General features: G+C 39.6%; 1 protein-coding gene across 19 annotated transcripts in view; it reads right to left on the bottom strand.

Moving 5' to 3' along the window:
- LOC109421864 (putative uncharacterized protein DDB_G0282133) overlaps positions 1-14,534 on the bottom strand; it is a 539,561-nt gene that overhangs the window by 123,463 nt on the left and 401,564 nt on the right. For all 19 annotated transcript variants that reach the window (XM_062845548.1, XM_062845556.1, XM_062845557.1 and 16 more), the window contains 2 exons: positions 13,691-13,992; positions 13,266-13,620 (listed from right to left, as the gene is read on the bottom strand). In XM_062845548.1, the coding sequence (XP_062701532.1) occupies positions 13,266-13,620; positions 13,691-13,992 (657 nt within the window). The remainder of the gene's footprint in view (positions 1-13,265; positions 13,621-13,690; positions 13,993-14,534) is intronic.

Below are 14,534 nucleotides of genomic sequence, written 5' to 3'. Positions count from 1 at the left end.
AATCTTGCGTTTTGTTCAACCAAATTCAAATCTTTTTCCATAAATTAAAAGCTGAATATAATACAATTCGATCATCTGAATGCAGGTTTTGCGTCAGGCTGAAGAAATTCAAGATATAGGTGAGTTTTGGGGACGATCTCCTTAAATTTTAAGGAGAAATTTTAATTTAAAAATTCTTTCTCAACGTTTATTTGACATATCATATGTCTCATTCAGCTCAATCGGAGCATTGACTACGGAGAATGAGATTTGTGAAGTGAGCGACTTTGCTTAAAAGTAGAACAAAAATCGATTTCAAATCATCAACCTTGTATGGAAAGTCGGAAAAATTTCCGCTCTACTGTATTTTTTTTCCTTCGCGTTTTCGAACTCAGGGCATGATACTACACCAAAAACGATCATCAGCTTACCGAGTTCAAAAATGCTGTAAACTAGTGTTATGGGGAGAGGGGGCACTCTATATCTCCCTCGTGGCATTTACCATACCGAATATCAAACATAAGGCACATTATTATATTCCAGGTATATTAAAGAAATTGTGTTTAATTATTGATTAATAATTATCATTGCTGTAATCATAACTATTTTTTTTTTAATTATTATCAATAACATCGAAATTTCAATATTTGTTATTGAAATATTTTTATATTCATTATTATTAAGTTGTTATTGAAACCAACAAAACATGTTATCAAATTGGTCTTCCAGGAACATTTTTTTGTTATTTTGCCGCTTATGACAAACAAGTTTATAACATAATATATTATGTTAATAACATGAAAATAACTGATTCCATTGCTTAGTTATTTTGCCAAAATAACGCATTTTATTATGGAGTTGATATTTCCTTCTGCTCGGGGAGGAGGATGCAAAGAGATCGCACCGATGATTAAGGCACGAAAACTAACGTGCTTCGGAAATCTCTGCCAGGCAGTCAGTACGACCCCTGGAGAGATGCCTACAGAGTAGTCATGGACAAAACGAAAAAAGCATCAGCAACCCCAGAACACATACCCAAGATGCCGCAGAAGTTCGTGGAAACGTTGTTCTCGCACCATCGGAGAGGTAGAACGATGAGCTCATCGCAACAGTAAAGTCAGTCAAGATGAAAAAGGCTCCAAGTCCAGACGGTATCCCGACAGTAGCCATCAAGACAGCCATCGAGGTATGCCCTGATATGTTCAGAACGGCTATGCAGCTGTGCCTGGATAGAGGCGAATTTCCGGAGAGGTGAAAAAGGCAATGATTGGTTCTACTGCCCAAATACGGGAAGCCAATCGGCGACCCGTCGGCATATAGACCTATCTATCTTCTGGACACCGCAGGGAAACTGTTGGAACGGCTCATTCTGTCGAGGCTGACGGTCTATACCGAACAACCAGATGGCTCTGGGCTCTGAGATAATCTTCCTCTCGGATGCCTTCCGGAAAGGTCGATCGACGGTGGACGCTATTACGGCTGCAACCAAAACGGCTAAGATAGCGCTCCAGGGAAAGCGAAGAGGGATACGCTACTGCGCGACATAAACGTGTATTAAAATATATTGTCGCAAACAATTTTAGTCCTGAAGATGGAAGGTCATAGCTCTACTGCACATCCCCCAAAAATGCTAATTTTAACATAAGCATTAGCATTAAGCGAGCTGCACAAATTCGTAGGTGGTACAGTCCTAGAGTGCTGTTATGCGGGTTTCCTTTTTGCCGTCCAACCATAGCACAAAGATTTGGGACTCATCTCTGGCTCTTAAACAAGACTGACGCAATTCTCCAATGGCCAAATACTGTCTTGGCCGCGTCCTTGCGACTGCGAAGGGATGGGAAAGGATGGTTAGTTGAACACACAAGAAAGATGTAGACAGCTCTACGATCTCTCAAGCCTAGGTGTCACAGGAATTAGGATGTAGTTAGTGGAAGGATGTTGAGACAGCTGCCTACATTATTTATCTGGTTTGTTTTTCAATCTTAGTCGTTGCAGGACTGGGTGGCCGAAAATCTGTAATAGAAAACGGTTTCAACATCTTTCACTGAATAAACTATTTGTGATATGCTTGCAACATGCTGCAAAACGGTGAGTCGATAAGGAGAGCGTCCAACATAGGTCTGATCCTCACAGGTTCCTACCTCATGCTTCCACGGATCAAACGATGGCAAAGACCGCTAGCTAAGAGTTGTGTGCTTAGCTGGTAATGCAGCCTGGGCACTGTTGTCCTTCTGACTTCAGCTAGATTGAGGAGGAACGTCCCGAGCGTCTGTACACCAAGGAGGTGCGACTCAAACAGCGTCTGTTCTGGCATCCAACGGCTGAATATGAAACGCTGTATCGCGTCAGCTATACCTAAGGTGGCAGCCCCACCAACGCGATGTAGGCAGCGCGACCCCGGTAAGGTAGCCTGTCGAAGCCTTTCAACACTACGAAAAATGAAGTAAGAAATGGAATATGCGAACGATACTCTCGGAAACCGACCCGGCAACGAAATAAGGACTATGATTGGAAACTCGGTACCTGGAATGTCAGGACCTTAAATGAACCTGGACGAGTGAGCCTTTTGGCTCGTGAATTGCAGAAAGTTGGTGTGTGCGTGGCTGCTATACAGGAAGTGCGGTGGTCCAAAACTGGGGAACGCGAATTCAGGGCGGTGGATCCCGTCGCCAACACATCGTTCAAATATAACATCTACCACAGCGGCAGCGATAAGGCAGAACATGGGGTCGGATTCATAGTGATCGGGAAACAGATGAAGCGAGTTATGAGGTGGAAGCCGATCAACGAGCGGATCTGCGTATTGAGGATCCGTGGCAAATTCTTTAACTACAGCCTGATCAATGTCTATGCGCCGACCAACGAGAAAACCGATGATGTGAAGGATGCGTTTTATGAATGTCTTGACAAGACCTATGGAATGCCCAAAACACGACGTTAAGATTGTCATCGGTGACGCCAACGCGCAGGTCGGAAAAGAGGACTTTTTCCGTCCAATCATCGGTACGGAGAGCCTTCACTCCGTCACTAATGACAACGGCCTGAGATTAGTCAACTTTGCTGCCGCCAGGGAGATGGCCATTAGTAGCACCTACTTTGCACGCAAGGATATCCGCAAGCACACCTGGAGACACCCAAACGGCGATACTTGCAACCAAATCGACCATGTGCTGGAGGATGGCCGACATTTCTCGGACGTAATTGATGTTAAAACTTTTCGAGGTCCCAACATCGACTCAGATCACTATCTCGTAGTTAATAAGATTCGAGCTCGGTAATCAACCGTGTCGGACTCTAGGAACCAGCGATCATTGCGTTTCAACATCCAGCGGTTTTCAGCAGACGGTACGGTAGCTGACTATCACCAGAAGCTGGACGAGCGGATAAGTGAGATCAACGAGAGCGATAATCTCAACATGTGCACTCTGTGGGAGTCTATTCACGGAGCGATGAGTACAGCAGCGCGGGAGGTGATAGGTACTGCTCAAAGACGACCTAGAAACGGGTGGTTCGACGAGGAGTGCCAGAGGGTAACGGACAAGAAGAGTGTTGCCATAAGCCGGATGCTGGTGTCGGGGACCCGGCAGAGCAGGCAGCGATACAGGGAAGCAAGAGTAGCCGAAAAACGAATCCACCGCAAAAAGAAAAAAGAGCACGAGGAAAACGTGATTGCTCAGGCGCAAGAGAGTATGGAACAGAATGATATGCGGAGATTTTACGAAACTGTCAATGGCGTGCGGAGAAAAACAGCGCCTTCTCCCGTCATGTGCAACGACCGTAATGGGAACTTGCTGACAGACAAGACAATGGTGGTTGCCAGGTGGAGAGAGCACTTCGAGGTATTGTTGAACGGTGGAAGTGGAAGAGCGACGGACAGAATTCGAATCGACGACGACGGACAAGCTGTGGAACCTCCAACGCTAGACGAGGTCAAGACAGCCATTAGGGGACTGAAGAACAACAAGGCTGCTGGGAAGGACGAACTCCCGGCCGAGCTTCTCAAGCACGGTAGTGTGCAGCTGCATAAACTCTTACACCGCATTGCGCAATCATTTTTAGTGTGAAGATACTTTTTCAGCTGCAGAATTACCCGTTTGTAACACAGCTAAGAAGCAAGCTAAGTCCCTGTGGGGACGTTACGCTAGTAATAAGAAGAAGCAGAAGAAGAAGAAGAAGAAGAAGAAGAACAAGAAAAAGAATAAGAAGAAAGAAGAAAACTAAACGCACATTGAAGTTCAGTAGCTGTTAAAAGAGAATGTATGACGAATCCACACACCGAATTTTCAAGAGCATAAATCTGAAGAACCAAATGACGGTTTGTGCAGAAAAATTGATTGGTGACTTGCTGGTACCAGTCAAATACAAGACACTGAAAACGACCTTACATTTGGGTCGAAATACGTATTTGTCAGAGAATGCAAAACCATAATAGGAATTCAAAGGAACAGTATTTAACTGGGTTTTCTACTTTGATGTTCTTCTAGTGCTTTTACCCAACTGCCCATAAAAAACTGTCTCCTTTTTACTGGATTTTTCATGGGATTGTTATGTTTTTATGGTAATGAAATAAATATAAAATCTCTTCGGGAAGCCATGATTGCAATGGGAAAATGCTTTTCGTCAAATATTTAAACTTCAAGAAATTATAAAAAATATCATACATTTTGAAAAAAAAAAAATTTAGACCTGCCGATAGAATTTTTTCATTTAGAGTCTCAAATAGGTGGGCGCTTAGGGCCGATTTCTTCACCCTGGCTTAAGCGATAAACCAGGTTTAACTATATGGGTAAGCCTGGCTTACCTGGTAAGCCGAGGTGAAGAAATCGACCCTTAGCTTTCGTTTGGTGGGTGTTTTAGCGACACTGTTTTTTTTTTTTAATAATTTTGTTGTGGAGATTTCGAGATAAATGGATGTCGACATGTAGATACACCCTTAAACGAAAGTATACAGCGAGTGAGTAACTTGCGAAAAGACAAAGCATTTTTCACTCATATTTGCGTACGACTGGATCAGCACAAAAAATGTGCTGATCCGGTGTTACACAAATTTGCGTAATATTTCACACAAGTTTGCATGAAATCTTTTGTCTTGTCGATCGCTGCGTGAAAGTTACTTCTTGCTCTGTGTACATCAATCATTCCGTGTAGGTAAACACTGACAACATCTCATATTTAGGTAAATCAGGCTCAAAGTTTTACACCAATCTTTCGTTCCATACAAAATGTATGGAGATTCAAAATCACCCCAATTTTCTCCCATTGAGTTGTCCAAAAAATGTCTCACGAAACCTAATGCAAGCCTATCCATATTAGCCTGGTATACGGTTTATATGGGAAAATATAAAAAATGGGAAAACTCCAACTCCTGTACTGCCTATGATCGCTTAATTGTCCCATATGAATAGGAAACCCAGCAAAGATGGGACTGATATGCGATCATGGGCAGTGTATACTTTTTGAGTTTCATTTTGGTCCCATATCAACTGTGCAAAATTTCAGATCGATCGAAGAAACTGTATTTTAGCGCCCGCCATTCTTAGTTTTTCATACGATTTACTATGGGGAAAATTTACTTCTTCAAAGAAAAATCGCTTGAGGTCACCCATTGATCCCTAAAAACAAGTCGTTGAATGATTTCTGTAGACAACTTCACGAGGAATCAGACCGCAAAGCGATGCGACATTCGTGGAAAAAGTTATTAAGCCTTACCCGATCGATAAAATGACGAGATTTTATTATTTATTGTTATTTCTTACACGCTGTTTAACCGTTGGTATGTCATTCGGTTTTCAGTCAATAACTGTTTCCACAGGCCTTAGATCGCTTATTATTCTTCGTAAAATTGTTAACAGAATTCATTCATCGATTTATTTTTAAGGGTTGATGGGCAACTTGTGGCGATTTTTCTTTGAAAAAGTGATTTTCCCCATAGTAAATCGTATGAAAACTTAAAACGGCTGGCGCTAAAATGTAGTTTCTCCGATCGAGCTAAAACTTTGCACAGTTGATATGGGGCCAAAATGGAACACAAAAAGTGTACAGGAGTAAAATGTCTTTTTGTGTCTCACGTTAATCCATATACGTGAGAACAAAACTGCCCATAATCGCATAAGAGTAACATTCGACAAAAGTAGGCATTGGAGAAAATGGAGTCCAATGTTTCAAGTTTTAATAGTATGGAAATCAGACTAAATTTTAAAAAAATCTCATAAATTTGTAATCAATCGTTTAGCAATAAAATTTTCCACAGCATATTTTATACGCTAGACGAGTTGTCAGAAAATAAATCGGACCTGATTATGATTGATGACACACTTTAAAGTCAGTTTATTTTTCCAGTGTGACTGTTATGCGGTTACATTGGTCAATGAGACAAAATGGCTTGGTATTTTTCTCATAAATCCTAGAACAAACATGAAATTTTTATTCAGGTAGTCGCAAGTACTTGTGATTTAATGTTACAAATATGCAGATATGGGCAGAAAAGATGTTTACAAAGTTCTTACAGATAGATTAACACGGAAAATCTGAACACAAACCACTACCACACAGGAATTTGGATTGGTCAATTTATTGTATTTGACTGGGATGAGAGGCAGTCACATCAGTGTGCAGCGTGCAGTAGGCAGCATCCTATGTCCATCGAAAATTCTTAGACTCCTTTTTTTCGCTATGAGGGTGACCATTCAAAGATGTTTTTTTAATCTAATAGGACAAGAAATGGGTCGCCGTACTGACGAAATAAAAAAAAAACATGTATTCTAATGTTTTCGTGAAAGCACAAAACTACCAAGTAGGATCTGGGACCATTTGGGGAGGGGGGCCTATTTTGGACACTTTCTGCTGTAATTCAGTCAAGTTTTAACCGATTGACTTGATATTTGGGACACGGTGAGAAATGAGATACATAAAGTATCTAGCCATAAACAAAAATTGAAGCCAATTGGATACAAATTGACTGATCTATAGCAGCAAGTGGCCCAAATTATCCCAGATCCTATTACTGCATTTTGAGATCTTGCACTCTTGCAGCACCACGCTAATGCGGAGTATAAAAAGCGAGATTTTCTCAACATGTTGTACAAAACACAACAGCGCGATCGCCCGGGGGTTAATACTGTATAGCTATAGCGTTACGGTGATCATCTGCTCTAGTTTGACTGCTGGGCAACATTAAAAAGTAAAGGACGAATTTCGCGCCAACCCTTCTATGACGCTGGCAGCACCCTTTCAGAATCGAATGAAACTTGGTGGACATAAACGATAGGTGTTTCTAAGCAACTTTGCATACTTTGTTTTTAGAAATTTTCCAAGGGTAACTTTTGAAGAGGGTCTAGTTTTTTTTCATTGATTTTTTTTTTCAAAATCGATGTAACTCAAAAAATGACAAGAGCTACAAAAAAGTGTTGTTTGGCGGAATATCGTGAAATTCCATAGAATTTCATAAAGTTTTTTAGAAAAATATCATGAAGTTTCTTCATTTCATTTTCATTTTGCAGCATTTGGTGGGGCAATAAGAGCGCAAGTCAATCCAAAGCCGAAGATCAAGGAGGGGTAATGGCCGTAATAGTCCGTGCGGACCACATGAACACCATCGGAGGGGTAATGGTATGGGTTGGGGAAGGAATTGGAGTGGACTTGACACAATTATGCAAATAATACGGCGAAATTCAATGAAACAATGGGTTTAACCCTCCACTTCCCATGCTTGTTCTAGCTAGAGAGCACCATCGATTTTCGACGAAATCTGGAATATGACTGTAACTTCATAAGTTTAACCCAACTACTAACTACTTGTTTCAATAGTAGAACTATTGATAAACAATCAAGGACCTATTGGTTTACAACGAACCAAAGTTCATTGATTTCGAAAAATTCAGCCAATTTGCAATATTTTTTGTTCAAGCGCTTCTTTCGGAAACGCTTTTTTGGCATAGAAATAGTCGTTTAAATTCGTGGGAAGGGAAGAGTTTGATTGGTTTAGATCTTTAGATGAAAAATATGCAAATTAATTTTGACTTGAAAATAAATAAATAACAAAACAATGAAATCATTTTAGCTGTCTAAATTAAAAATTAAAAAAAAATGAAAACTCAAAGACTAAACCTTCTTTTCTAGACCCAAGAAAATTCAAATCCCAATTTAATTGAATGTGTTGTAATCCTGGCATGTCGTTAACGTCTTTATATCCTAATTCCTACCTGTTACGTTATGCCACAATAAGATCTAGGAGATAATCAAAAACACATATGGTCTTTCGGATGGCTATTACGTTGAAAATTATTGAAAATACAGTACAGGTCGGACTCGACTATCCGGATTCAACCTCTGAAGCCTCCTAAAACAACATCTGGCAAACGGAATGATGTACAAAGCTGGAATATTTACTGGCTACTAATCAAAATTAGCTTGACAAAATGTCAAAATTTTAGCTTTATACATACAACATTTCGTTCCCCAGACACACGTTTCCGAAGCTTCAGAACCCGACTCCGGACAATTGAGTCCGACCTGTACAAACGTATTACGTGGTATTACTAACACTCGAAATAGGAGCTCCTGCTCAAACGATTCCAAATTCTATGCACCCGTTTGGAAGATATGTATAAATAATAATGAAAAAAAATCCATGTTTAATACTGTTATCCTGCCCATAGTTTCCTATTACTAGCTACTTTCGTCTAGGCTCAACTGGTAGTGCAGTTTCTAGCGTCAATTGTCTTCTAGATTCCTAGAGCCATAATGATGAGTAGTAAGTGTAACGCAGATACCACCCACACCCAATTTTACGTAACGCTCCTCAAAATCTAACTGCAAATTCCTAAAATATTGGCTCTATGCAAGCTGAACTATGACATTGCTTTGGAAATTGTGATAGGCTCACTGCGGATACTCCTCTGGTCCCCATTAGCATTTACGGCCGATTTTTTCACCTCTGCTCAGCTCTTAAACCAGATTCACATCTATCTTAAGGCTGAATCAGAAATGAATAATTGGCGCACAAAGTGCTAATGGGTTAAGCCCTCCCATCGCGTCAAGATCGAATATCCATGGGGAGGGAGAAAAATATCATGAAGTTTTTTAGAAAAATATCAAAAAAAATAATATAAAACTACTTTCTACACTGAAAAAAAAAGTTCTAAAAATTAAAATCAATATGTATTGCAAAAAACCCTATGTTTTTAAATCGATGATTTTTTTCCTGCAGAAAGGTATTTCAATTACCTACATTTTCTCCGAACAATGTTGCTGTGACATATTTAAGGTAAAAAAGTTTTTCTAACAAAAACTTTTTTCATGTCTTCATTGAGGGAATATTTTTCAGTGTGTTTCGTGCCAACATGACCATATATAGGCTCAGTAGCCTCCCATCAGCTGATGAAACTTTATGGATGTATATAAATTCGTTTATGAAGCCAATATATTTTTTATCTGGACCAACATTTGAAAGGGTCATTTATTTGTTAAAAATGTGAACTATCATGAAAATTTATAAGGTTTTTGGAAATGTATACTATACTAGCTGTACCCGGCAAACTTTGTCTTGCCTACTGCGTTTTTTGACGTTTCATTTTTTTTGCCTCATAAACCTTCCTTGGGTGAAAACTAACAGAACAAAACTAAGACGTCCAGAATCGGGCCTTCCATTCAAAAGTTATGCGCGGTCCCACGTATGCCATTGAATTTTTATATATATAGACTAGCTGTCCCAGCAAACGTTGTCTTGCCCAGCTGTGGTGGTTTGACACCTGTTGAGCTCATAACGTCACCGCACTCTAGATTGATTTCATTTCGATCGTGTTGATTTCCTTCCCAGCTCATGGAAAATCAAAAATTTTCAATTTTGTTACTTTTCTAGCTGATTTTCGTAACTTTTTGTACATATAAACACAGCCACCACGAATACGAACCGAACCATGCAAGGGTAATTCTGATCGGTCCATCCATTCGTGAGTTTTGTTGCCTCAGAGGGACTTCAAACTCATTAATATATATATAGATATAAAAGCAATACAAAATGTGATGAAACATAGTAGTACCCAAAATCTTCAGGGTGGCAGTCGTTGTAATTCTGAATGGAAATATATCAAAAATAACAAAAAAGGACCGTAACGCTTCTTGATTTGATCACGAAATGTATCGGTTCTTGTTGGCACCACGAGTGTGCATCTTTCTCTGTAGAGTAAAGATATGGTAAGTGGGGGCAGGATGGGTCACCTAAGAAATGGATCCCTATAACTTTCTGAATATAAATCGCATTTCTCTGTATTCTGCCACGACTCTAAGATACACTAGTCAGCTATGATATAAGAGTATAAAAAGGTAATAAAGTTTGAAACCTGCTTCTTGACAAACAATTTTCAAAACATGACCCATCTTGCCCCACCTCATTTTAACGGGGGCAAGATGGATTAGCTATAAGAAAACTCGTTTTTCCTCCAACAAAAAATACTATATCTTCTAGTTTTTCTCTATACATCTAAGCGCCATAGACGTACAGATTTCATGAAGAAAGTGTTGAAACATATCGGTAGATTATTCTCAGAACTAGAAGATTTTTGTTCGGGTAGCCATAAACGGACTTTGAAAACCTATATTTTTTAAGGAAAATTTAAAAAATATGTTCTCAAATTTTCAGTGCTCTCATCGCTTCGATAATGTAGGTCACAGAATAGCCTTTCCATGAAAAATAAAACATTTTCAAAAACTATGCAAACATACCGAAAAATTAGGGTGACCCATCTTGCCCCGTCTACACAAAACACGTAGTTATATGGAATGTATAGGATAAGGAGTATAACGAAAAAATATTTTATTTCTTTCTGTGCGAGGAACGTATAGAATTTTCAAAACAATATACCACTTTTTGTGTATCCCCGTCGCTCATCTGGAAAAAATATTGAAAGATTCAAAACATATATTGTGCGATTGAAAACGGTACTGACCCATCTTGCCCCCTGACCCATCTTGCCCCCTGACCCATCTTGCCCCCACATACCACATACATTTATGCCCCGAGACCTGACAGCAATCAAGCTGATCACAAGGTTATGCCTTTGCCCAGGGAAGAACCAAAGGTTTTCAAATTATTCGATCAAACTAATAAAAATATATGAATATTCAACTAGAAATAAGAACATAGTGTAATGCCACATAAAATTAAAGAAAAAAAAAAATTGATATCAAAAAAAGTTTTTTTTAATAAGCGCTTATCCGAAATCCCCACAATGAAATTATGCGCCTACCATTAAGCGTCAACAAAATTCAGTTCGTATTAAAAAAAAACCTGCTTTTTTGCAATACATATATATGTCTTTATATTGATTGAATGTTTTTCACTTCCGACAACTCTACAGTGGTCCACAATATATTGCTGTGTGCGTTCAAGATGCAAACGGTGCCCAAATGCGCTTCAAACGCGGTAACACATGTTACCACAGGCAACGTAGCAACCATAGTCAATATCACCGCCAACCTAGGACTCGAAAGCTCCCACTGACATCGGTTTACTTGTTAGAAAATCTTACCGCATTTGGTGTTCCCGCATTTGATATTTGCATTTTGAATGCACACAGCAATACATATCACATACAAATATATTATAATTTTGAGTTACATCAATATGAAAATTAGAGAAAATATACGCCCTTTTCAAATGTTAGTCCAGATAAATGTTAGATTTTTTATTGTTGATACATCCATAAAGTTTCATTGGTTGACGAGAGGCTTCTGAGGCTAAATGGTCGGCATTAAGTCAGAGTGGACTACGCGATTTTTTGGGCAGATAAAGATAAGCGAAGAAATTCGATAACTCTGAACTTTTCGACGTTTCTTTGATGCAGATGGGTAATTACACAAAAGAACAACAGTTTTTCTGATAAAAACGCGCTCGATTTGATATCCCAAGTGCTTGCAGGACATTTCCCCAAAACCATTGAAAAACAGATGGTCCGGTCTGACTGAACGCCGACCATATATGGCTATGTTGGAACGAAACACACTGAAAAATATTCACTCAATGTAGATACAAAAAAAAAGTTTTTGTTCGAAAAACTTTTTTTCCTTAAATGTGTCACAGCAACATTGTTCAGAGAAAATGTAGGTTATTGAAATACGTTACTCAAGAAAAAAAAAAACATTAAGTTCAAAACTTAGGATTTTTGGCAATATTGATATTAATTTTTAAACCCTTTTTTCAGTGTAGGAAGTTGATTTATATTTTTTGATAATTTTTCTAAAAAGCTTCATAGAATTTCACGATACTCCGCCTGTGACGTCATATCGGACAGTCCGCACCTACCATATGAACACCCTGCTCCGAACGGTATCGATATAATGGACAGCCAGCGTGACATTGTCCACTGACCACTGACGTCTCCATAAACAATAAGTAGCTAGAAAGCGAGATAGATTAAAATGCTGAATCATATAAGTGAACCGAAGTGCGTATAAACTATTGCTTTTTTATTAGATATAATTTATTGCACCTAGTAATCAACTAGTGGTGGAGTAATGTATGAACAGATATAGTGCATTTGTGGCTTAATACTAATAAGTTTTGTTCATCACAGATCATTATTAGCATTTGGTGTACGTTCGAGTATTTACCAAATATTTTCTATTCTACAATTTATTATTCTAAGCTCAAGGGTAAGAATTAAAACCTAACATGCAGTGAATTTGTTAAAAACTATCCTAAATTTGTTAAAATAATAGATACATGCACATGCAGTTTGCCTCTACTAGGAGGAGAAACCATCGGGGAGATTGGCAGTAGATGAGATAAGGAGGCACTAAACGTAAGAGTATTGTTATCATCCAAATCGCATAATACTAATTATAATTTCATTAAAGGAAATTTTAACCAACCAAAAATTCCTGTGGTGGTTTAACGTTTCGGAAATCCCCTCCAGTTGGCGCGGCCAACACCGCCATACAACACTTTTTCGTAGCTCTTGTCATTTTTGAGTTACATCGATTTTAAAAAAAAATCAATGAAAATAATCAGGCCCTCTTCAAAAGTTACTCTTGAAATATTTCGAAAAACAAAGTATGCAAAGTTGCTTAAAAACACCTATTGTTTAGAGACGAACAAGCCAAGGGCTGAAAGTTTCTTTAATAAAGACAAATCAATCACCTAATGTTTATGTCCACCAAGTTTCATTCGATTCTGAGAGGTTGCTGCCAACCGTTGGTCGAGTTGGCGCGAAATTCGTCAAAGCTTACCACCCGAAGCTTCTCTATACCTTACCGCGAAAGCTTTTTCCCCCCTGCGATCGACTTACCTTTATTTTCGTTTCCTTTCATCGACCCACTGCGTTTCACCTGCTTTCCACCGCTGGCGTTGTTGGCGTTGCTGTTACCGCTCACCACAGCGCTGCCGTGCGGCAGGGAGTGGCGCTGGGCAAGCTTCGTTCGCTCGTGCGTATCTTCCGGCGAGCAAACACTTTCGTAGGCGTTATCATTGCGTGACGCGGCTAGGTTCAGTTCTCGGTTCGACTGATGATGGCTGGCAGTTTTGTTAGCTTTGCTAAGGTTCGTCGTTTTGTAGTTCTTCGGTACATCGTATCGATGTTTGTTCTGTTGTTCGTAAAGGTTGTTTCGTTTGTTGATCAGCATTTGTTCCTTATTGCTTACGGTCTAAAAAGACAAAATAATTTGTTGAATATTGACTTTAGCTTTAGCATTATTGTATATCATTCGACAATACCTGATTGGTAAGCTGCATGATGATGTCGTTGCTTCGGTTTGAGCTCGCGCTGGCCGATCGACTGTGGGAACCACTGTCCCGGGACCTACTTCGGCCGGCTCCCGTTCGCGTCTTCGTGCCATAGCGAGCTTCCTCGCGGACCAAGTAGATGTCTTCGTAGTCGTGGTCATGCGTAGATTTGGAGTTTGTTCGTTTTAGTTCGGGAGGTTTTCGTTCGACACCGGAATTGGACGAGGACACGGATAGATCCTCGTCGGAACCACTGGCGGCCCCACTACTGCTGGAGTGGACTTCAACTTGAACTAAAATAAAGAAAGAAATCGATTATTAAAACAAACAAGCTTTGTAATTAACTGTTTAATTGGGGGCTTCATTGGATCCGATTTGCTCATTTTCCTCGAACAGTTCTGCGAATGGGGAAGCAACTCGATAATCAAATGCATGCTTTGAGCCATTAAATTGTGTAGCTAATATTATTTATCTGCTCATTCGTTATGTTCCGCACCTTGCCTCTGACGCATTTTTTTAGGCATAAATAGATTCATGTGTGCTGTTTACTCACGAAGTTTGTTCAAACAATACTTCCGCACATCTGCTGCCTGCACCCCGAAAAAAAAACTTTTGAGGGCTTTGCAGTTGAGCCATCCGGAGGACTAATTGAATTATTTTTGAGGCAACAAAACTCACGAACGGACGAACCGATCAGGATGATTGAAATATTTAAATTTCAAAGAAGGTTTTTGACAGTGAATCAAAATTCAACCATCGCGCAACAATGACGACAATGTCGCAACCTGAATTTGTTGCGGCATTCTACCCAATGCGACATAGGTTTGTCCCAACT

This window comes from Aedes albopictus, chromosome 1, assembly GCF_035046485.1.
Source record: "Aedes albopictus strain Foshan chromosome 1, AalbF5, whole genome shotgun sequence".
Classification (NCBI taxonomy): domain Eukaryota; kingdom Metazoa; phylum Arthropoda; class Insecta; order Diptera; family Culicidae; genus Aedes; species Aedes albopictus.
Note: the sequence above shows the minus strand (reverse complement) of the source record. Positions and strands in the feature narration are given on the sequence as shown.